Below are 25,345 nucleotides of genomic sequence, written 5' to 3' on the forward strand. Positions count from 1 at the left end.
CCTCACTGTGCAGGCTAGGTTTGACAGAGGATGTCTATGTGTGTGTGGCAGAGGCGGGGGTGGGGGGGTGCAGTAGTTAAACTCAGTTTTCAAGGCTGCTATACAACTTCTACCCTCACAGGTAAACAGTGCTTCCCATTTATGAGTTTTTTAGGGATCTGTGGTGTGACTTCATTCCTATTGGCTTTTCCTCCTGTAGGCATTTAGATTGTTTTCTATACTCTTCTAAGTTTGTTGGTCTTCCACCTTCCAAAAATGGCTTGAGATCTTTCATCAGCTGAAGTGTACTCTCTCATTCACTTTGTCTTCGTGGATTTATATCATTCTTTATTCCTTACTCTCATTATTCGTGTGGCTTTTGGAAGGGAGCAGAGATGAACAAGTTTATTCAAACTACCATGTTCAATCAGAACCCCAGTTTTTTAGGGTGATCAAAAAATAATTTAAAGGGGAACCTGGCTGACTCAGTCAGTATAGCATGCAACTCCTGATCTCGGGGTTGTGAGTCTGAGCCCCCGTTGGGTGTAGACATTACTTAAACAAACTTTTAAAAAATAAAATAAGTAAATAAATAAAATTTTTACAAAACAATCTAAGGGCATCTGGGTGGCTCAGTCAGTTGATCATCAGACTCTTGATTTTGGTTGAGATCAGGATCTCAGGGTTGTGAGATCGAGCCCTGTGTTGGTTTCTGTGTTCAGCAGGGGGTTTGGTTAAGATTCTCTCCCTCTGCCCCTCCACTGCTTGTGCCCTGTCTTAAAAAAGAAATTTAGGGATGCCTGGGTGGCTCAGCGGTTTAGCACCTGCCTTTGGCCTAGGGCATGATCCTGGAGTCCCAGGATCAAGTCCTACATTGGGTTCCCCACAGGGAGCCTGTTTCTCCCTCTGCCTGTGTCTCTGCCTCTCTCTCTCTCTGTATCTCTCATGAATAAATAAAAATAATAAAAAATCTTTAAAAAAAAAGAATAACTTTATAATAAAGAAACCTAATAAACACTACCTCAATCCATTGAGGTCAACATCAATGGTCATAAGTCATATTGATAGTATACCCCCCTTGTGATAAAAATGGCATTTTACCTCTGTAGCCTTCCTTCCACTGCCCCCATCCCCTGCCTGCAACCCTACAACCTCTGTCTATAATAAGAAAAATATCAAGTTCCAAGGCACCTGGGTGGCTCAATCAGTTGAACATCTGCCTCTAGTTCAGATCCTGGGATAGAGCCCCACATCAGGCTCCCTGTTTAGTGAAGAGTTTGCTTCTCCCTCTCCTCCTGGCTCATGCTCATTCTCTCAAAAAAATAAAATCTTAAAAACACTGAAAAAAAATATCGAGTTCCAACAGATGGCATCCTACAATGTACCTAATCAGTACTCAAAATTATCAAGGTCATCAAAAAACTAGAGTCTGTGAAATTGTCACAGTCAAGAGGAGCCAAAGAAAACATGATGACTAAATGTGATGTGCTATTCTGAAGATTTTTTTTTTTAAAAAGGCACTATGTAAAAGGTGAGGAAATACAAATAAAGTATGGACTTTAATTGTAAAAATGTATCATAAGCTGTTCATAGGGGACAACAGGTGCCCACTTTATGAGAACTCTGTATTATGTGCATAGTTTTTCTGTAAACTTAAAAAACTGTTCTAAAAAATAAAACTTAAAATATTTATACAAAACCAATAAATATTGGCAGCTCAATCTATTTACAGAGAAAACAGGATGGTTTGTGGGCATGCATAGGTGAATGGGGTTTTTGGTTATTAGTGATGTGGGCAACATTAGGATTCATCTCAAAATTCTACTTGGGAGTCCTAGATAGTTCTTCAGCAAATCCGGCTATGGTTGTTCATTCAGACACAGCGTGATAAATCATAATGAATCTACTTAGCTTAGCCTTCATTATCGCCCAGCTTAACGCGAGGCACCCTGAGAAATGCAGAAGACAGAAGACCTTTCCTTCAGAGCTCACAGTCCATTACTGAAGACACTTGAATACACATGTACACACACAGTGTGTGATTGTAGCATCTGCCTTGGGTAACTGCTTCCCATATGATCTCCCTCCCATTCAAACCTGGGTCCCCAGGCCCTTGATGGGACCAGAAGCAGACACTGTGGTATTACCTGGCCAACTATGTTCTCATTTATAGGAATTAATTTCCATTAGACATTTGGACTGGAAATTATTATAGCCACCTTGGTTGCTACTGATCTTCTGATTTCTAGTCCTAGTTCCTCCTGAAGTCCAACTATGCTTCCTACACTTGAGTTCCATCAGATATTCATAACTGATTCATAACAAATAGGTTCCCTTCCACCTATATTAGCTTATATAGGTTTACCTTATTCTATGAAAAAAAATAATTGAGGTGCCTTGGTGGCTCAGTCCATAAAGCATCTGACTCTTGAACTCAGCTCAGGTCTTGACCTTAGGGTTGTGAGTTCAAGTCTGGCATTGGGCTCCATAGTGGGCATGGAGCCTACCTTAAAAAAAGGAATAAAAAGAGAGGCATGTAGGTGGCTGTTCATGAGGCATCTGATTTTGGCTCCAGTCATGATCTTGGGGTCCTGGGATTGAGTGGGGCTCCACTCATCAGGGAGTCTGCTTCTCCTTCTCTTTCTGCTCCTCCCCCTACTGGTGCTCTCTCTAATAAATAAATGGAATCTTTGGGGGGGGGGAGAATCTGTGTATCTTTTTAAAGTGAATAATATTTCTTCTTTCCAAAGATATTTAGCACAGAACAAAAGGTGAGTTTCTGGCCTATGATAACTAGGGTATACTTGGGAGAGGCCGAATCCTTACAGACATTACCAAGGCAGGCATTTACGGTTAGATGGATTGCAGAGGCCATAGTGGTCAGTATATGGGTCTCAGAAACCAAATTTGAACGAGCTTAAGACAAAAAAACAAATTTACTGACTCATATGTGAAAGGTCCAGAGGTAGAACGTAGCCTTAAATGAAAGCCAACAAGGATGTTCAAACAGAACTCCACTAGTTTACATGGATGGTCCAGATCATAAACAAATTGGCTTTATTTCTTCCAAACATTTTCTAGGACGGACTAAAGGGTACATTTTTGTACCACGCTACTTTAAAGTGAAAAGAAGCAGAGCTGAGGTGTTAGCTTATAAAACACAAGGCAAAGTGGTTCAATGAAGGGCAGGGCAGGGGTTAGGATAAGACTTAAGGAAAAACTCAAGAGATTTTTTAAAGGATTCAGGGGAAAAAGGGGGGTCAGATTGGGAGTTTGGAAAGCTTATGCTCTTGTGCTGTTCAGGGTGTAGCTTCCCATTTCTTTATTTGTTCTTTCTTGGGTAGTTGTCTCTGGGGGCAGATTTGTGAGAAGCTTCATTTTTACTGTGGACACCATCCTGTTGCTCTGTAAGGTAACACAGCTTCCTCTTTCTGAAAAACTCAGATGAGGAATCAAGGTAAAAAAAAACAAAACAAAACAAAACAAAACAAACAAAGGTAATCTTCACTAAGGAAAAGTGAAATTCAAGCACCGTGACTATCATAAAAAAAAAAAAATTGTATCTAATAATGTAGTTCAAATCCAAATTCTCATTAATGTTTTCAAGAGACTTTTTTGCAAGGGATGCAAGGATCATTTTGAACAAGCTGTTTCTAGTGAAACAACATCTCTTCAACAACCAAGATTTTTTTTTTTTTTTTTAATTTGTGATAGTCAGAGAGAGAGAGAGGCAGAGACACAGGCAGAGGGAGAAGCAGGCTCCATGCACCGGGAGCCCGACATGGGATTCGATCCTGGGTCTCCAGGATCGCACCCTGGGCCAAAGGCAGGCGCTAAACCGCTGCGCCACCCAGGGATCCCAACAACCAAGATTTTTTTAGGGACTCCTAAGACAGTGGCTATTTTTTAGTAATCTACTAATTCAGAGAAAATGATTATTATTGATCCCATTTCATTGACCATACACAGAAGCACCTATATATGAGAATTAGTAGTAGATACACTGAGCACATTAATTCTTGTACAGTTGAAGCTTTTTTTTTTTTTTAAGATTTATTTATTTATTTATTCATGAGACACAGAGAGAGAGAGAGAGTGAGAGAGAGAGGCAGAGACACAGGCAGAGGGAGAAGCAGGCTCCACACAGGGAGCCCAACGCAGGACTCAATCCTGGGACTCCAGGATCACGCCCTGGGCCGAAGGCAGGCGCTAAACCGCTGAGCCACCCAGGGATCCCCGAAGCTTGTTTTTTAGAACCATCAGTAGAGGAAATAGAGAGTCTAGGACTAGATTTGGATCTAAACTCTAGATCTCATCTTAGCTATGTGGCCTCAGGCAAGTTGTTGGTAAAATTTAGATACCTCCATCTACTGTGTAAGGATGCTTATAAGGGTAAGGATCAGATATGCTATCAAAGGTACTGCATGGCACATAGCAGGTGGCACATAAATAAATAGTATTATAGCTGTATCCTCATGTTTCATCTGAAAGCAAGTCTAGTCTTTCCTGGATGCGTTATAAAAGAATTAAGTTTTTTAGGAGCACCCGGCTGGCTCAGTTGGTGGAACATGCAACTGTTGGTCTTGGGGTTGTGAATTCAAGCCCCACATTGGTTGTAGAGATTACTTTTTAAAAAGTCTTTAAAAATTAATTTTTTTAAATGCTGGAATATATGTGATTAAGTTGACTTGTCCTTTCAATACAAGGACCAGTACAGGTATCTTTTAAGTAAATTAATGTTAGGTTACCAAAAATATCTGCAATTACCAACAGTTTAGTAGACTGTGTGGGTATTTCTTACCTTAAATTTACATAACTGGAATCGCAATCTTCTGCCTTAGGCTTTCAGGAAAAAAACCAGGATTTCTCAAGCACCTGCCAAATACTCAGTATCATGAAGAGTGTAGTCATATGAATTATTAGGACTGGAGATTAAACATTAGATTCAAACATTAGTAGTAAGAATGGGACTATCCTTTCCTGTAATTCATGTGACAGTGAAATAACCAAGCCCTAATGAACGATATCTCTTTAGTAATGTTAGAAGGCTATCAGTAGGTTTTAAAAGTAATTACAAAAATTGTTTATTTCCCTTATTTAATTAACGCAGTCGCTAGAACTTCAATCTCAGTGTTTAATTTTCCCCCAACAGTTTAGCTATGTCCAAGAAAAACAAGCATTTGAAGACTGGCATTGCAGATAACAAAATATTATTACCTTGTACTGGCTTCTCCTTACCAGATGGTTTCAGTAAAAACAGAACTCCCAATTGGTCTACTTGGTTGCCACTTCATGTCCATTAATACAACCAAAGTCTTGATTTTTGCCTCCTGTGATTCTCAACTGAGCAACTAACTTCAAAGAAAGAGCAGCAGAAGGAGTACTAAAGAACCACAAAACTCTCCATAAACTTACACCAAATACAACATTAGCACAGATACAGGTGACTTTCATGCTTCTCAATTTCTTTTCTTCCAGAACACCCTAGGATTACAGAGCCAACACTTCTGCTTTAAAAAAAAAATTAATAACTGTAGTCAGGGCAAGAAAAGGAAAACAGTATCTTTATTGTGTGTAGTTCTAACAAACATTCACTGTGTGCACATTCCAGCAGAAAGAGACAAAGATCTTTGTTCCAAATATGCTGAAATAAAATAGGTAAACAAACTCCATTATTGAATACACAAAAAGGAATGTTAATATTACTCGTTCACAGTTGAGGGTGAAGTAAAAAAGAAAGGAGGTTAAATAGTCATAATATTTTGCCCAACGAGCACATGTAGACTATAGGTACAGAAGAGCAGCTCCTAAACCTTATGAGTAAGATGCTAGATATTGGGTAGGTAACTTGACAAATACCTCTCTGCTTTCTGGAACCTCCCTCTGAAATCACCCCCACAAATTCCAAACCAGGCCCTTTCAGAGAACAACAGCCAAATGTGAACTAAACTCCCCATTACTCTTGTGATATCTGGCAACAGAATGAGATGGTTTAAAAAAAAAAAAAAAGTCCAAAAAAAAAGTCAATCTCTTGTTGAGACAAGACACGTCTGAATCTATTTCTCCCAGGGAAGGAAGTAATGAACGTTAATATTTCTGCATTTCAATCTCCTAAATGGAATTTAATCAGATAGGTATCGCTTGAGACTTGAAGCATGAGATACCATAAGTAATGATATACCTGGCCTATAAGTATAAAGCCTTTCTCATTGCTTCACATCGGAACTAAATGAGTATAAACTCAACAATGCTCTTGTCTAACAACACATGCGTTTATGGCAACTGCTAAAAGAACTTTACAGGCTCAAATTATAGGTTCCAATGGATTTTTGTTTCTGTTTAAGAGGTTACATAAGAATTAAACACAGTATCAACTTTGTCCCTACCACCTTCTTGTCTTTACAAACCTGGAGGTATTTAGAAACCAAAACCAGTGACCAAGGGGCAGCGCTAGGAAATTTTGGAGACCTGGTACTAATATCCCCATTTGGGCGGCACACATTTTCCCTCCTCTCCTTTGTGATCTCCAGCCATCATGTGTACAGTGTGGTGTACGGCAGCAGCTAGTTCTCCTTGGGAACAAACAACCCACCACCCCAGAGACCAACTCTCAGGGGCCAATGGGGACTGGCTCCACTTGCTCTCCAAAGGGGTTTTCATGACCTACCAAAGTTGAGACTGTTACGAGAATTTGAGTCTACCTCTTAAAATAAGTCCTTTTTGATGGACTTGGCTAACATACTTTGTTACTTTACTGTTTACAAAAATCTCTGCAAATTCACCCACCAGCTCTACCTTTTGCCTGGCTGTTCGTGCAGGCAGCAGAATAGCAGTAAATGGACTCCAAAGTGGTTTTTATAATACAAAGTGACATCAGTAGTAGATCAAAAGAAGCCCTGGGTATTGGACGGATTTCATGGATGGTAGAGACAAAGTCTGAAAATCTTTTCCTCTGGCTCTAAGTAAAAACAAGTCCAGATATAAACAGGAAAAGACAAGCAATTTTAAATAGAAAAACATACCTTTTGTGTTGGTGTTTACCTTAAAAATATTTTTTTTAAAAAACCACCAATTTTACTTAAGACTATCACTCTTTAACATTTCTTATAAGCCAGATGTTTTTCATTTAATTTTGGAGACTGCCAACATACTTTTAATTGATCCAAGTTATATGCTGGCTTAGTTTCAGCCTGAATGTTCCCCTTCCAGGTCCTCAATACTCCTTTGTTCTTCATTTCTACCCCAATGTGGCCCATGTAATCATGCAGCTTAATTATTATAGCAATTATATCCCAATTCTTATTCAAAGCAACCCTTCCTTATGTCTTCAAGTGGGAGGAGCATCATAGTCACACCACTTTTCTTACATAATAACCAAAGTTTTTTTTCAATAAATTGTCTAAAAGTGGCATCTGATACAAAATATTTTCTAAAGATAAAAGTTTGACTATTCCCATATCCCTGATATATAAAAGTCTGCCAAAAAATCCCCTACAATTTCTCCATAATATCATGTCCGAGTGTTCAAATATAAGGTTAATATTATTTTGATGAATTCTGAATTCACTCTACTGCAGGACCTGTGCTGAACCTTTTTAAAAATAGTTTCCATGGGCGGACGCTGCTTTGCAGGGCACTTTCCTGTCTTGTCAACGCCATGGCAAGCTGGCGGGGGGAGGGCTGCTGCAGAGAGGAGATACTGAGCAGTGCCCATGGACCTTCTAGAACCAAACTGCTCCTTGCTGCATAGAACAATGGCTCAGAAGCAAACTGGGATTCCTTAAAAGATGGGGAGAAAAATCACCACAGTTGTGTTGGCAAAAAACAGCCCATATGCTGTCTCCTCAGGTGCTTCCACAGAGAAAAAGAGGTGAAGTCAAGCCAGAGAAATTCCTGAACTAAGAAGAAACACTAACATAATTCTAAATAATGACCTACTCTTCAATTAAACATTCATCCAAGGAACAAAACTACTAGTTGGTTTTGGGTTCCCACCCCCACCAATGGAAAAACAGCAAAACCACAAATTAGAACCATGGAGGTAAAATACGGATGAAATAGAAAACATTCTGTTGTCATGTTCTCCCCCTTTCGAATGCCACTTGACTGTGGAAGTTATTTTACTGGGGCTAACAGAAGATCAAATACTGTGTCTTTGATCAAGCTGGGCTCTCTTGCTTTTATAAGCAAGAAAAAATTCACTAAGCAATAAATAAAAAAGCAGGAAAAACCCCTGGTAAAGTTCTACAGATAGAATTATAAATTTGTCCCTCACCTATGAAAGACAAGTGGAGGGAATAGAAAGAAGATGGCTAGAAAGTGGTGCCACACCAAAGCAGAGCATGACATCTTCAGGAAAGAGAGAGAGAAAAAAAAAAAAGAATGAAGTCTTTGGTGCTCTTCCTAAACTCCCGTCCTAAAGTAGTGTCTTCAATATTTTGCAAAAGAAAGAGGACTAGGAGTTCACCCTATTACCCCAATTCATCTCTCTCCCCCTCCTTCTCTCTCTCTCTACTCCCAAGAAATACAAGGGGAGCATGGTTCTGTCCAGCACCACTTGGCGGACTTGGGCGATGACAAGGGCTATCTGCTCCATGAACTTATTAGCAGGGAGGACAGAAGTTCATGGCCCTTCCTAGTTCTAACAAACATAAACAAGGAACAAGATCATTTGGCAGTTGTGTTTTAAGTCATAGGTGTGCAATTTTACTTCATTAATTAAGACCCTTATGATAAATAATAGAATTAAGTCAGAACTAAATATATATATACATATATATATTTACTTCAAAGGAAAATGAAAAAAGGAAAGCTTCAAAACCAGAGTGTGTTGCCCTGTTAAGAATGTCGAATGTGCATTCAAAGAATTGAAAAGCAGGCATTTTTACCAAAGGGCAATGTCACTAGGACATCTGGGATTGTAATTATAAAACAAAGTTGGGAAACGCAAAGGGGCTGGTGGAAGCCAGCAGAGAGAGGGGCCACTGGCAGGGACACAGAACAATGAGCAGGTGCTTTGGGAATAAGGCTCTGGGAAGTGAAGGGCTCTGGCCCCAGGTCTGGGGTGGATGTCCGGCCAACCATTTGGGCTCCAAAGGGGAAGCACATACTCGGCAGGATTCAAGAAGAGGGCATCGCTCGGCCTCCAAACAAGTCTCTAGCTCACACTCCCAATGGATATGCTTTCCAACTTCCACAGTCTCCTCAGGATGATTTGCTTTCCGACGTGTAGTAACGGTACAGGAAACCTAAGACAATGGCACCTATGATGGGCAAAATCCAATACGACCAGCAACTAGAAGTGGGGGGAAAGCAAAGAAGCCATGAACACCTGATACCAAACATTTGCTACCTTTCAACATGTACATTTTAATATTTCTTATAAGCAAAGAGTTTTGATTTACTTTGGGAAGTTTAACTGCTTTTATCACCCAAGTAGCAGGAAAAAAATAAAAATTTGGATTGGCATGATACTAATTTTTAAAAGAATAAAAAACAATATATAGTATGACACTAAAAATATACACATATGTACACACCTCTTTATATGTTTTTACAAAGACAAGTAGTGGTTATTTTTGGGTTACAAGATTGTGGATGGCTTCAATTTTTCCTCTTTGTGCTTTGTTTTTATATATTCTACAACTGACATTCTGAAGCAAGAAAAAAGCCACCGTTTTATAGATATAATTATAAATTTAGAAACAATATCATCAAATACAACTATTGGCAATGTTACATCTGTCTCATGTAGATTTTCTAAATTTAATCCTCACAACAACCCTATGAAATAGTTGCTACTATTACTCTCATATACGTAGAGAATACAAGCATCACACACAAAATCACAAAGCAAAGGGAGTCAACCAGTCTGATCCCAGATCCATCCTCTTAATCTCTAGTTAAGTTTGGACACTAACAAGGATATATATCGACACTGAACACATTGAAAAGTGAAATAAATGGCAGGTGGCTTAAGAAAAATTGGGGTGCCTGAGTAACTCTGTCGGTTAAGCAACTGACTTAGTTTTGGCCCAGGTCATGATCTAGGGGTCGTGGGATCGAGCCCTAATTGAGCCTGCTTGAGATTATCTCTCTCCCTCTTCCTCCTGCTCGAAAACAAATAAATAAATCTTAAAAAAAAAAAAAAGTTAAATAAAGTTAAATAAATGGCAGTTGGCTTGAGAAGTCCTTCCTATAAGAGACTTTCCTTGGAAATTTTGGAATAAGTTGTCCCTCTTCTTACAACAATTCTTCCCTGGGGCGCCTGGGTGATTTAGTTGGTAAAGCGTCTGCCTCTGGCTCTGGTCATGATCCTGGGGTCCTGGGATCGAGCCCCGCACTGGGCTCCCTGCTCAGTGGGAAGCCTGCATCTCCCTCTCACTCTGTGTGCACACTCACTCTCTCTCTCTTAAATAAATAAATAAAATCTTTAAAAAACCAACAATAATTCTTCCCTAATAAAGCTCCTTAGCACTGGTGGTCTTAAAGTGTAATTTCTCCATGATCCAAATGACCTGCATGCCCTTCTACTAAGACATGTCCAGCCTTAGTATTAAAAGGTTGTGAAGCCAAGAAAACCAGCTAAGGTTCAATAACAAAAGTGATTCTCCTTGCCTAAACATGCCTAGCACTTTGTACATTTAAGTATGGCAGAAAGCTGTTCCAGAGAAGTTTAGAATGTCAGCCAAGTAGCTTTGTGTAAAGAAAAAGAAAGCAAGCAAATTGGCGTGTACAACAGCAATACTGCACATGGGAACTGTGAAGTAACGTCCCCATAAAGGTAATCAATTCAGATTATCTTGGAGAACAACCACAAGAGACAAAAGAGCTTGAAGGTAACGTCCTTAAGAAAACTCCAAAAAGAAATTCTTCAGTACAAAAGACTGAGAATGGTCGACCACCAGTCCTCATACAATCCTCTATAATACTTGTCACTGGGACAGAAGCAGAGGAAATGGATTTACGCTGCACCAAAAGAATTTTAGGTTCAACAGAAACTTCCTGGCCACGAGACAGAACGTCTCTTGGAGATCTGCTCACGTTACTGCATGCAGTTGTGACTCATTTGTCTTTACTGCTTTGTAGTATTCCACTTTATGAATACACCAGAATTTTATGATATACCAGAATGGATTCATTTTAAATTTTTTATTAGTTTATTAATTTATTAATTTATTGATTGGATTCACTCATTTTATTAAGGAATGGTTATTTGGGTTGTTTACAAGATTTCACTATCTTAAATAACGCTGTTATGAACATTCTAGTATATGTTTCCTGGTATACCTGAGCACTCATTTCTCTCAAGTATATATCCCTAGAAATGGGAATTTCTGGATAAAAAATTATTCATATTGTCAAATTTACTTTTCCAAAGTGATTGTACCCACTTATGGTACCCTAAGAGGGCCTAAGAACCTTGGTGGTTCACTTCCTCAAAAACTCCTCTTATTTGTAGAATTTTTAATTTTTGCTAATCTTGTAGCTGTGAAATATACTTTATGATTTTATTTTATTATTTTTAAAGATTTTATTTATTTATTTGAGAGAGAGTGTGTGTGAACTCAAGCAGGAACAGAAGGAGAAGGAAAGAATCTCAAGCAGAGTCTGTACTGAGCGTGGAGCTGATATGGGGCTCAATCTCATGACTCTGAGGCCATAACCTGAGCAGAAACCAAGAGGTGGACACTTAATCAACTGAGCCACCTGGAGACCCTACCTTATGATTTTAATTTGCACCTCTCTGATAACAAATGAAATCAAACCTTTGTTTCATGTGCCTATATTTGGGTTTCCTCTTCTGCGAAGTGCTTAAGTCTTTTTCCCATATTCTACAAAATTATTTTTAACTGATTTGTAGGAATTCTTATGTATTCTGCATAATTCTTTTTTTGAAGATGCATTTATTTATTTCAGAGAGAGAGAGAGCAAGCAAAAGTACATGAGTAGGGGGATGGGCAGAGGGAGAGAATCTCAAGCAGACTCCCTGTTGAATGTAGAGCCTGATGCAAGGTTCGATCTCATGACACATGAGATCATGGCCTAAGCTAAAACCAAGTCAGATGCTTAACTGACTGAGACACCCAGGCGCCCCTGCATAATTCTTAATGAGTGTTATGTGTAGCCTAAGCCCAGTGCAAGTTTATGGCTCATGTTTTCAATTTCTTTATGGAGTATTTGGCTGAGCATAAGACCTTAATATTAAGGAAAGTCAACTTATTAATAAGTTTAAATATTTTAAATTCTCTGTCCTACACCTCAAATAAAAAAGAGGGAATACTTTTGGGGGGGAAAAATCATCACGTTTTCTCTCTCTCTCTGAAACACTTTAAGTAGGATCTCAGAAAGATAAAAGAGTTCTATAAAATCTCTATAAAGATTTTTTACAAGCCACGGATTCCAGAGTTATCTCAAGTACCTTTAAGCGATGGCAAATGTATACCTTTCAGAGTTCATAACTACTGTATTATGAAAACCATGGCAAGGGCTATTTGTAAGTATACCTTTGAAAAAAAAAATCCCTAAATACACATGCAATACATATTTTTTCCTTTCTATAAAATGCAATAATAGCACCCCCCCCCCTTAGATGGTTGTGAGGATTAAATGAGATTAAGTTTTAAGTGAAAGATGCAGAGCTGGGCTGAGCTACAGAGCTTGACTTCACAGTAGTTACTTGTCCATGCATTGGCCATTCACCCAACATGACTCCAATTTGTTACAACATGACTTAAAAATTATGTAAGACATGAACTTTTGAGATTACTCAAAATGACTGCAACTGCCAAAACTTAATTTTGCTAATAGTAAGGAACTACTGAATTTGCAGTAAATTTGGCCCCTCTAAAATTAATTGTTAAACTGTACTTTTTAAAAATTGAGATATAGCTAACATATACTTGTAACACAATATTGCATTCATTTTAGGTGTACAACACAGTAATTTAATAAGTTTATACTTATGCTTTGCTCACTGCAAGTGTAGTTACCATATGTCACCATACAACACTCAAAATACCCTTGACTGTATTCCCCATGCTGTACTTATTCCCAAGTCAAACTGTACTTTTTAAAAATATTTTTTATTTATGTATTCATGAGAGACACAGAGAGAGAGGCAGAGACATAAGCAGAGAGAGAAGCAGGCTCCTTGTGATGAGCTCAATGTAGGACTTGATCCCAGGACCCCAGGATCACACGCCCTAAGATGAAGGCAGATGCTCGACCACTGAGCCACCCAGGCGCCCCTCAAACTGTACTCTTAAGTTATGTTATACATGTATATTTACAGAAGAGTCTCTAGCCAGACATTATGTTGAGCATAAGGAAGTCCATTAAGGGTATACTAACCTTTTGCACGTGGCATCTTTCGAAGGGTCCTAAAGAAGACACATATTCAAAGTTACCAACAAAAACAAAGAAGATTAATAGAATCACATAAATCTTCCTAAATGTCTATATAAACTCTGCAACTAATAACACAACTTCATTGTTCATGCAATTTGACATTTATGAATCTAATGTACTGGGAGGACCAAGGATTCTATTTCTGATAACATACTGGTAACTCCCTACTGAAGAACAGGTAAGGAAAGCATAGAAAAATGGCCTAAACTTTCTTAGATGAAAAAAAATGCTGTTAATATAGACTATATTGAAATGAACTAACTGGAGTCACAACAGTATGCCTGGTTCAGCTGGGCTTGCCACTGGCAGTAGCAAAGACTGTATTTTCTGAAAAAATATACTTAAAAAAAAATAAAAAACTTGTGACAAACAGATCAACTGTGAAATGCTCTAGAGCATGCAGACAATTGTTTTGTGGCTTATAAAAATGAACTGGTTTACTCTCTGAAATCATAATTATGATTAGAAACCCTAGGGCTTATTTAACAATGAAACAGGAAGAATGAAATTAAGGGGGAAAAATTCCAAAATAACCTTAAAAACAAAATTTTGGCAATAAAAAGTAATGAACTACTGATCCATGCTTCAACATGGATGAACCTTGAAGACATTTATGCTAAGTGAAAGGAGTTAGGTATAAAACACATCATGTTATACAAATACGATAGAAATCCATTTGTAAGAAAGGTTCGGCACAGGCAAATCTAGAGGATCTGTGGTTTCCTAGGGCTGTCAGGGCAGCAGGAGAAGAATATGTGGAGGGAAAGGGCATGGCTACTAATGGTATGGGGTTTCTTTCTGGAGTGATGAAAATGTTCCAAAATTGTGATTATGGTGGCACATTTCTATGAATATACTAAACCCCCCTGACTGGCATATCTTAAATAGGTAAATTGGATGGTTTGTGAATTTTATCTTATAAAGCTGTTATTAAAATTTTCAAATCCAGTTCTCTGGGCTAGGACCTGGCTGGGGGCGACATGGCCAAATGCACCAAGAAGGTAGGAATTGTGGGTAAATACGGGACCCGATATGGGGCTTCCCTCAGGAAGATGGTGAAGAAGATTGAGATTAGCCAGCACGCCAAGTACACCTGCTCCTTCTGTGGCAAGACCAAGATGAAAAGGCGAGCAGTGGGCATCTGGCACTGTGGCTCCTGCATGAAGACCATGGCCGGTGGTGCCTGGACCTACAACACCACTTCTGCTGTCACAGTAAAGTCTGCCATCAGAAGACTGAAGGAGTTGAAAGACCAGTAGAGGCTCTGCCATTTGAAACATTCCTAGCCTATAATAAATGGGTTAATTTATATAATAAAATTACTTGGGCTTGTTGTTAAAAAAATTTTTTTTCAAATCCAATTTAAGTAAATATTAAATGAAGTTCTTGAGTCCATTAATTAAGCTAGATACACAAAAGGCCTGCTAACTTACTGCCAGAGGACAAACCCATTAGCATAGGTTACTGCTGCCCAAAATTATCCTCTTTGTCATTATAGAGAAGTATGTAAAGGTGTGAACACGAATAACAACTCTGTTAAACCACAATTTTCAGGGATCCCTGGGTGGCGCAGCGGTTTAGCGCCTGCCTTTGGCCCAGGGCGCGATCCTGGAGACCCAGGATCGAATCCCACGTCGGGCTCCTGGTGCATGGAGCCTGCTTTTGTCTCTGCCTCTCTCTCTCTCTCTCTGTGACTATCATAAATAAATAAATAAAACAATGGCATATATCTAAAAAAAAAAAAAACCCACAATTTTCAAGAATTTCCAAAAACCCTACATACTGGTCTAGATAGAGGTTGTGAAATGAGTTTTAATTTCATATATCCGAAACACTGCCATGCAAATGAATACATGCCCTAAACTCAAAAGACATTAGCCCACAGGCAAATAAAACTTTTAATAAAAAGTTTCAGATAAACCACATTAAAATACTACTATACTTCTTCGCGACATTGATGATTACTGCTACCCAGGACATTTCTACTAGAATATCATGAGTCCGGTTAATTAAAATGTGTCACAAGTCAATCTTTGAGAAATACAGCAAATGTTTTATAAATTTGAAAGGTGATCATTGTCGTAGTTATGGTAGTATGGGTATCAGATTAATTTCTAACATTGTCTTTTAAAAGATCCCACTACAGTAGCCATGAAATAACTGAATTCCATCAAAAAAATATCTATGATCTTTTATGCCTTATCCACATATATACCAATGATTTTAGAACAAAAAAAGTACAGTCAGTATTTTAAAAACAGAGATAATTTGAAAGGCTTACATGAAAGCATTATGGACTAATATATGTATTATGTTTAATCTGTAATCATAGTAAAAGCCAAAGTTCATATAACTAGATTCTCTAGATTTCAAAACTCTAGCCTCTTTTACAACTTAAAACCTGGGATGTGTGCTAACTGGAGTGAACCTCAGGAAACAACTGAAGTGAACAATGCAGGAAGCAACTGAGAAAAGAAAGAGAGAAAGACCAGAGAGATCAAAATATGCTCCAACTGTAAGAGTTTCTAATAAGCAATAAAAAAAATTTAAATATAGTTTTTTTTTTTAAAGTAAGTACCTCAATTCCTGTTTTAAGATCATTTCAGCCCTAGAGGCAAAAAGGCCAACTTCCCTACCGCTGAAGGAAAGAGAAGAGAAAAAAGTGGACCCTCTCTTTAGGACACTGACAGCCAAGTAAATGCCAAACTACAGCAACTCCATTTTTAATCAACCATAATGAAAGAGTTGTTTAAGGCACTGCTCTTAGAAGCCAAGTACCTCAGCCAAGTTTGGAAATAAGCCAAGTAAGTTATTTTTAATTTAACAAAACTAAAAAGAAGGTTTTGTTAACACAAAACCTTCATTCACCCCCACTCTGCTGTTCTCTCTATGCTCAGCTCCCCAATTCCCATTTCCACTCCAAAGCTCTGTGCTCAATCTAATGGATGCTTAAGTGAAATTCCTACAGTTTATGATTGACTTTAACCTACTCCTTTGTGTGTTCAGGCATATCTGGCTGGTTATATCCTTGTCCACATTTTAATTTACATGCAAGATTTTTGGTCAGGAGAACAGGAACTGCTCAATCTTTGGCATGGAAAGCTGTAATTGCAATACTGTATGATTTTAGTTATAAGAGAGCAGATCAAATTCAGAGTTCTTCTACCAAAAGCCTTACCAAGTAATTAATATGCATGTTTCTGGAATACACTTCCAAACAACTAATTGTTTTAAGTCTAATTGCGATTTTAGCTCAAAATTAACAAAAATGAACTGCTTGAATAAATTGGTTTCTTAGGTTCAAAGTTCATTAAGGCTCAATTCCTTCATCAAATAAATAAATAAATACATATATACATTCATACATACACGAAACATGGACTCTGTAGGATAAAAGAAAATATTTCATAATATGAGTTGCCTTTTTATTAAGCTGCTCATTAAGTGAAACTGTCTATTGTTTTCAAGTTCAACGCTAAATCAATTCCCTCATTTATACAAATGAAAGGCTCAGATAAACTCTCGTTCTAAAGCCATATTTAATTAACTCAACACAATTTTCTGACCCAAGGGCATTTTAGCAAAATCTGTAATAGCAGCCTTCTAAAGGTTAAAGAGAAGGAAACGCTATTTTCCATGTTTGGAAAGACTGGAAGAACGCTTACCCATATGTAGAGTTTTCTATCTTGCACCTGGTATACAGAGATATGGTCTTCTAGACATTATTCCAAGAGGCACTGTACTGTGTGGACTCTCTTTGATATGGTTAAGAGAATGACAGAGAAATATAGTAATTGGCAAATGTATAGGAAGGGATTTGGGGGTCAGTGGGCATGGTTTCACTATGAAAACTGTTTTTTAAAAAACATGACAAACACAAGCTAAGGAATAGTGTACTCTGTCATCAGGACATTCACATAGGAAACAATGCACCAGAATTATTATTATAATGCATTAAATTATACAGATAGGGCATTTTTAAAGTGAATCTTCAGCCTAAACAGGTTTAAACAGAAGGGAAATCTATTGTAAGGTGTAGAAGGAGATTTGGCGGGGGGAGAGGGGGGAGGGGGCTTATGTTTTAATTCCTAAATTAGATGCTTGCTATTCCAAGAGGATTCCAAGTATTTAGAGTTGGAAAAAGTGGATTTTTAGCCACATGACAACTTTGGTGAAGCTAATGAGTATTTGGGTGGTCCAACAGTTTTTGCAGCTTTTTATTTAGAACACTTTGGTTTCTATGTGGCCAGTAACTTATGAAAAACAACTCTGGAACTTTTGGTTTCAAACTCTATTAGAAAGGATTTTTCTCCCGTAACACAATGGACTTTATGGCATGAACTGTCACAATATGAATTTCAGCATTAATTTCTTTTTTTTTTCAGCATTAATTTCTTAAAATCTAAAAAGTATGACTTAAAAATTGAAATACATGATTGAAATATTTGAAATACATGATTGAAATACATGATTTTAACATTTTATAGTCCCAACTAGGACATGGCCATGTATGGATCTTGAGGACAGCCTTTTCAAGAAGCTCCTAAGTATTAACACTTACTGTATTGTAAAGTACATATCATCCCTAGAGGCAGCCCAGTCAAGTGAAAAATATTTCCCTGCATATAAAGGGAAAATTCAAAGATGAAAAACACCCTTTAAGACAAATTTCTATACAACTCTCTTGAGAACCCACTGTGATATCATATTTAAAATATCACTGAAGAAAAAAATTCAATATTCAGAGTAATTTCCATTGGGACCAAGGAGTGAAAAACTTGTTCTAACACTAGAAGGCTGATTTGAAAAAGATGTTACCTTATCCTTCTAACACCTTTTGCAAAACTACATACTATTTCTAAATAAAGCATTATGAGAGAACATTAATCCTTGAAATGCCTCAGCAATGGGCATTTTGTTTTTCAAGAGGGATTTTGCCATTACATTCTATGCTTTATTTCAAAATATTAATGTTTCAAAAATGAAATGTTAAACAAAATCAGGAAAAATGAATCAACCATGCAAAATTATTTTGTTAAAGAGCAATTACTACTCATCTAAAGGGCATCTACATAACCATTCCAAACTTAAATAAACTAGGTTTTATGTATGACAGGAATATTAAACAATACTTTGAAGGAAATTTTTGGTATGATGCAACTAAGTAATTATATTACATAATTATAAACAATGTATTCTTTTTAGTTTCTCTCCCATAAAACAGAAGGTAAGCTGAATGTTATATATGTGTACCAGAAAATTGTTGTATAACAAAAGTCGGTAGCATCAGTAAGAAAAAAATGTATCGGCTTTTATTTTTTATTTTTTTAAAGATTTTATTTATTCATGAGAGACACAGAGAGAGAGAGAGAGAGAGAGAAGAGAGGCAGAGACACAGACAGAGGGAGAAACAGGCTCCATGCAGGGAGCCCATCGTGAGACTTGATCCTGGGTCTCCAGAACCATGTCCTGGACTGAAGGCGGTGCTAAATGGCTGAGCCACCCGGGATGCCTGTATTTGCTTTTAAATGCAACTTATAGATTGCTTCTAACATACATGGAATTTACTAGATTTCAAAAGTTAAAATTTTTATTATTTATTTATTTTTAAAGATTTTATTTATTCATTCATGACAGACAGAAAGAGAGAGAGAAAAAAAAAAAAAAAAAAAAACAAAAAAAAAAAAAAAAAAAAAGAAAGAGAGAGAGAGGCAGAGACACAGGCAGAGAGAGAAGCAGGCTCCATGCAGGGAGCCCAATGTGGGACTTAATCCCAGGACTCCAGGACCATGCCCTGGGCCGAAGGCAGGTGCTAAACTGCTGAGCCACCCAGGGATACCCAAAAGTTAAAATTTTTTTTTTTTTCAAAAGTTAAAATTTTTAAGTTAAAATATGAAGTTTAAATAACATGCTAAGCGTTTACGGAGACGATCTTATTTGGTTTTTATTTATTTATTTTTAAAGATTTTGTGTATTTACTTGAGAGAGAGAAAGTAACAGAAAGAACGGGGTGGGGGGCAGCAGGCAGAGAGAGATAGAAGCAGACTCCCCACTTAGCAGAGAGCCAGATGCAGGGCTCCATCCCAGGACCCTGGGACCACGACTGGACCCCAAACTGAAGGTAGATGCTCAATTAAATAAGCCACCTAGGTGCTCCACAATCTTATTTGTTTTTTGTTTGTTTTTTTTAATTTATGATAGTCACACAGAAAGAGACAGAGAGGCAGGGACACAGGCAGAGGGAGAAGCAGGCTCCATGCACCGGGAGCCCGACGTGGGACTCGATCCCGGGTCTCCAGGATCGCACCCCGGGCCAAAGGCAGGCGCCAAACCGCTGCGCCACCCAGGGATCCCTCTTATTTGTTTTTAAAAAACACATCAGGGCAGCCCCGGTGGTGCAGCGGTTTGGCGCCGCCTGCAGCCTGAGGTGTGATCCTGGGGACCAGGGATCGAGTCCCACATTGGGTTCCCCGCATGGAGCCTACTTCTCTCTCTGCTTGTGTCTCTGCCTCTCTCTCTCTGTGTCTATGAATAAATAAATAAAATATTTAAAAAAATAAAAAAATAAAAAATAAAAAACATATAAAAAAACATATCAAATCCTGTTACGTACAGCAATGACATCTCATCAAAATTCTTGTCTATGGAATACTGTTAAAGAACAATCACTGGGGATCCCTGGGTGGCGCAGCGGTTTGGCGCCTGCCTTTGGCCCAGGGTGCGATCCTGGAGACCCGGGATCGAGTCCCACGTCGGGCTCCTGGTGCATGGAACCTGCTTCTCCCTCTGCCTGTGTCTCTGCCTCTCTCTCTCTCTCTCTCTCTCTGTGTGACTATCATAAAAAAAAAAAAGAACAATCACTAATTGCACTGTATGGTAAGTAATTCAAATTTAAATAAAGATTTGAAAAAAATTAATCGGGTTTCTTGTAGAAAAAAAGAACAATCATTATGATGAAATTTTTTTTTTAATTTTTTTTTTTTTAATTTATGATAGTCACAGAAAGAGAGAGAGGCAGAGACATAGGCAGAGGGAGAAGCAGGCTCCATGCACCGGGAGCCCGACGTGGGATTCGATCCCGGGTCTCCAGGATCGCGCCCTGGGCCAAAGACAGGCGCCAAACCGCTGCGCCACCCGGGGATCCCCCTATGATGAAATTTTTAAGTAAAAATAAACAAGGCACAGAACAGTATTGTGATTTTTTAAGGAAGGGATGGTTGATTGGCCTATCAATGGATCAATATGTCTGTCCACCTATTTATATTTATGAATGCACAGAATCTCTTGAGAAGAATAAACAAGAAAATGGTAGCTGGTTACCTCTGGGGAGGGGGAACTGGGAGACTGAGAGTTGGAGATGGAAGGAAGTCATTTTATATGTATAATAAAAAATATATATAGTTATATATACTTATACATTTTATATATGATTTATATATAATTTATTTTATATATTATTTTTATATCAGTATATATTATATTTATATTATATAATCATATAAATAATATGCATGTTACTTATATAAAATTACATATATAAAAGTATACTTTTTTGCACTATTTCAATTTTTTGCCATCATGTATTACCCATTCAAAAATTTAAATGGGGGGCACCTGGGTGGCTCAGTGGTTGAGCTCAGGTCATGATTCCAGGGTCCTGGAATGGAACTCCGTGTCAGGCTCCCTGCTCAGGGGGGAATCCAGTTCTCCCTCTCCCTCTCCCTCTGCCCTCCCTCACAATTCACGCTCGCTCTCTCTTGCTCTATCTCAAATAAATAAATAAATTCTTTAAAAAAATTTTAATGGGATAATGGTCAGGTTACTGAGTCTATTCATTGTAATGATATTTTAAGCAGCTGAATTACTACCTAGATAATATCTGTTGAAGAAATGAATGAAACGGTACTGACTACTTTTATTAGGTTAGCATGCATATGTACCTCATCTCAACTGCCAGCAGCTCAGTTAACCTACAGGTGAACCCACCATCAAGGGAGAGACCTCGGGGACAACAAATGGATCTAGGTTACTCACAGTACAGCAGACGGGCAGGCAAAATGGCACAGGAAATACCAAGTGTTTCTAAGGGGAGTTTCCACAATGCAAAGCAGACCAAAAAAATGTTAAGTAGGAATGGAAGCCTGATGTTTCTCAGTATGGCGACTATTGCAGGGAGGAAGAGATTCACTGAGACAAAAAGGTTTTTAATTCTAGACGGTTAGCTAGGACTGAAGAGGTGAGAAAAAACATCTGTGGCCAGATCTATAGTTTCTACGCTTGTACTTTTTAGTTTTGTAATATTTCAGGGCCTTGGGCCTCAGGCATTATCAGTCGAACAAGAAAACAATGGGTGATTATCAATTATTTAGATGTTGTAGCAGAAGCAGTATGAAAGGTAGTTGCAAAAAAACTGGGGAAATGCTCCTGATTTAGAGTCTCCAACAGCAGATTCTGGATGGCTTTTTTCTTTTTTTTTTTAAATTTTGCGGGGAGGGGTGTCCTTGCAGGCAGGGAAGAGATGGGAAATTGTCGGGGGAGGAGAGAAGTGGAGAAATGAAAGAAGGGAGAAGGGAAGGGAAATGAAAACTGTCCCCTGAGGCAGAAGATACCTCTTAATTAGGCTTAAAAAAAAATACACACTTCTTTGTAGAGGTTTAGGAAGCCTTAGCCAAAAGCAAGTATTAATGAAATGAATTTTTACATCCAATTTTTCCACATGCTTCATGGTGAGTGAAGAAAAATTAAGAAAAGAGACAGCTACATCACAGATACAGAAGTACTTATTTAAAATCTTTGTAAGAAATAAGTCTGAGGAACCAGGACTTTCTTCCTGGAACTGAAATCAGGTTGGAATCTAGCTTTATGAAAACCTATGTGGATGGCCTTGAAATTTTTCCCAAAGGTTTTCCTTGCCTGATATGCCTTAAGTACAGCAGTGTGACTGGAAACACTCTATAATGTACTCTCTACTTAATAAAGACTGTCCTCTGGGTACAACAGACAGGCGGACAACAGTTCTGAATATACTGCCTTTAGTTTTTTTTTTAATCTTTTTAAATTTTTATTTATTTACGATAGTCACACACACAGAGAGAGAGAGAGAGAGAGAGAGAGGGGCAGAGACACAGGCAGAGGGAGAAGAAGGCTCCATGCACTGGGAGCCCAACGTGGGATTCGATCCCGGGTCTCCAGGATCGCGCCCTGGGCCAAAGGCAGGTGCCAAACCGCTGAGCCACCCAGGGATCCCCTGCCTTTAGTTTATACCAGGCACACCAAACTATATTTGAAAACGTCTAAATTAATGCAGAATTCAGTGAGTTAGGGATCCCTGGGTGGCGCAGAGGTTTGGCGCCTGCCTTTGGCCCGGGGCGCGATCCTGGAGACCCGGGATCGAATCCCACATCAGGCTCCCGGTGCATGGAGCCTGCTTCTCCCTCTGCCTGTGTCTCTGCCTCTCTCTCTCTCTCTGTGACTATCATAAATAAATTAAAAAAAAAAAAAAAAAAGAATTCAGTGAGTTAAAAGAGTTTCTTTTTCTGAATTTCTTACCAAAAGTCCAAGACTCAACAGATTTCATTTAGCTGAGACATCTCTAACTCATTCTTTGGTCTACAGGGTAGACAGTGCTTTCTACAGAAGAGAATTAAAGTTTTCCAAGTTTTCCAATGAAAAGATGGGCACATCATTTAGCAAAAAGTCTGGCGCATGGCTACCTGGGTTGCGTCAAAAGCATATTCCCAAATCCCACCTCCAGAGATTATGAATCAGTAGTAGTGGAAGCCTAGGAAACAGACATTTCGGAAACAGCCCAGGGATTCCAACACAGGTGGCTCAAGGGACAGAATTTGAAAAACTCCGCTCTCCATTCCTAAGAATGGTCCTCACCATATATTCAACTACCAAGGAAGAAAAATAGCAACAAGAAGCAATTGTAGACTTTTAGACAATTATAATTCCAAAATTTTTTCCTATTATTTTAATAAAGGTGCTTTCATGATTGTTGTAGGTTATGACTCCTAGATACTAGGTATATCACTTGTACAAATGGGAATATCCCTTGAATTCAATGTTTACTTTAACTGAGACCAATGTTTTCCACATGTTTGATATACTCAGCAAGGCCACATGCAGCTCAAACTTTACCTTTGTTACACGTGCCAGAGAGGGAAGACAGACCCACAGTGTTCATGAAGCATTTAAAGGAATCATTTCATCCCCCGCTTCAGGAACAATTCAACAAATCAGAGTAGCAGAGTGGAGCAAGATGGAAGAGATAATTTCCACAAACGCTCTGGATTGCAGAGCAACAGACGGCAGACACTGTCAAGCAATCTCGAGTCAAAAGAATTCTGTGTCTGGGCAGACTTTACCTGCCGTATCAAACATGTTTGTGATTCCAGCTCAGTGAGGAAAGAGAAGCAAGATGCTCAAAGGAGGAAAAGCTGCTACCATGAAGCTCTGGTAGCAACTAAACTGCTGTCCCTTGAAGTGAAAGGGTAACCTGACAGCTCTCTGAAGGCGGAAGTCAAGAAAAGCAGGAAGTAATAACGGAAAGGAACAGCCCCACTTGTGGGAAGCTAAAAGGCTTTCCTATTTTGTTCCTGGTATGTTATGCGGTACATGTTAAGGTTTTCAAATATTTAATCTTTTTTTTTTTTTTTGCTGTATCACTGGTATCACTGGTTTTTGCTGTATCACTGAGTAAGTAAAATGGGTACAGGCCTATTTGAGCCTATACGATAAAAGGATTAAATCTGGGTAAAAGGGGCAGAAAGGCCATTCTAATCAATTACTTCAATCTGTAACTCCTGAGCTTTTTAAGTGAAAATCAACTTTCCAATTATTTTTCCAACACAGAATTATTATCACCTGCACTATTTAATGTAAGAATAAGAAATACTTTTTCTACAACTCAACCCATAAACTAATTTCTTTCAAAACCATACAAGGCATGGCTTTTTTTTTTTCTTCAAGCAAATAGAAGCACAAACAAAATGCTTCCTACTGTTCAAGACTTAGCTATTCTTTTTTCCTAAGATGGCACTGAGTCCAAATTCCTGAAAAATAGGATTTTTGCTTGGAGGAAAAGTAAACACTTCTGTTGTTAAGATAATTTTTTAAAAAGCCATTCAATTTGAGTAAATAGAAATATAAACACTTGAAACACCAAGAGAAACAAGTGACTTCTTACCTTGCTACCACTTTCAGGTTTAAGGTCATCCTGTTAAAAAAGGAAAACAAATAATATTCTAAGTCATATCCAAACGAATTCTCACTTGGTGCACTATGTGCTTGTTTCTAACCTTAGACGGTGAGACTACATTCTGGGAATAGAGAATTCTCTGAAAGACGTCAAGGTCTGTAGAAGGATAGATGCTCCCCCACCCCCAACTCTGAGCCTATCAGGGTCTCCTGTCTATAGTTACCACCTGTAGCAAGGAACTTTCAAGAACAACCAGATCATCATTTTAGCCCAAGATGTAATTGTATTACAAAAATCAATTTTAAAAAATTCCCAAAACCATTTCCCTTCACATTTCTGATACTACCAGTGTTGCTTTCCACACAAGAAGCTGTATCTCAGCAGAGCAAATCAGGCAAAATGATTGGGAGGATATGTAGCCTGATGGCTGGGTTGAATGAATTTCCATTTTAATACTGCATTCCCCCTTGTTGTGTTCTGTGGCTGTTCAGCACGCCTCGTTCAGTTGGTCCTTACCGGATGCACATCACCAATATAGTACTGCTTTAGCATTTCTCTGGCATCAGAGGAGTGGCCTACATCTTCAAAGCTTTCACTCGCATCTGCACCAGCTTGTTCCAGCAGGACCTCTTCTCCTCCAGGATGCTACAAAGAAAAGGTATTTGCTGAACACAGGGTCCTCTGAAAAGCAAACTAATAGAAGTTATTTTCCCCTCTTCTGCTCCTTTTTTCTCTTTTCTTCCTTTAATGGGA

The 25,345-nt window shown here is 38.5% G+C and overlaps 3 protein-coding genes across 7 annotated transcripts in view; 1 reads left to right on the forward strand and 2 right to left on the reverse strand.

The window, feature by feature from the left end:
* Positions 1-826: 826 nt before the first annotated feature.
* NIP7 (nucleolar pre-rRNA processing protein NIP7) overlaps positions 827-25,345 on the reverse strand; it is a 118,588-nt gene continuing 94,069 nt past the window's right edge. The window contains exon 5 of the mRNA XM_049110758.1: positions 827-919. Coding sequence (XP_048966715.1) covers positions 842-919 — 78 coding nt within the window. The 3' untranslated portion in view covers positions 827-841. The remainder of the gene's footprint in view (positions 920-25,345) is intronic.
* Positions 5,527-25,345, reverse strand: part of LOC112646441 (cytochrome b5 type B) — a 38,802-nt gene continuing 18,983 nt past the window's right edge. Inside the window, exons 2-7 of one of the 5 annotated variants that reach the window (XM_049110761.1) lie at positions 25,109-25,237; positions 24,581-24,610; positions 17,951-18,008; positions 17,055-17,144; positions 13,333-13,361; positions 9,163-9,274 (exon numbers count right to left, since the gene is read on the reverse strand). In XM_049110761.1, the coding sequence (XP_048966718.1) occupies positions 17,071-17,144; positions 17,951-18,008; positions 24,581-24,610; positions 25,109-25,237 (291 nt within the window). In that variant the 3' untranslated portion in view covers positions 9,163-9,274; positions 13,333-13,361; positions 17,055-17,070. Of the gene's footprint in view, positions 9,275-13,332; positions 13,362-17,054; positions 17,145-17,950; positions 18,009-24,580; positions 24,611-25,108; positions 25,238-25,345 lie in introns of all 5 variants that reach the window. The other 4 variants (XM_049110762.1, XR_004815654.2, XM_025426350.3 and 1 more) reach the window with 4 other exon arrangements.
* On the forward strand, positions 13,685-15,289 carry LOC112646557 (60S ribosomal protein L37a-like). The gene has a single exon (XM_049110763.1). It carries the CDS (start codon positions 14,370-14,372, stop codon positions 14,646-14,648), a length of 279 nt encoding a protein of 92 aa, XP_048966720.1. The 5' UTR covers positions 13,685-14,369; the 3' UTR covers positions 14,649-15,289.

Source organism: Canis lupus, chromosome 5, assembly GCF_003254725.2.
Source record: "Canis lupus dingo isolate Sandy chromosome 5, ASM325472v2, whole genome shotgun sequence".
In the NCBI taxonomy this organism is placed as follows: domain Eukaryota; kingdom Metazoa; phylum Chordata; class Mammalia; order Carnivora; family Canidae; genus Canis; species Canis lupus.

Bases quoted from the DNA above. Each gene is read 5' to 3' on its own strand.
- LOC112646557 (XM_049110763.1), top strand. From the start codon at position 14,370: ATGGCCAAATGCACCAAGAAGGTAGGAATTGTGGGTAAATACGGGACC.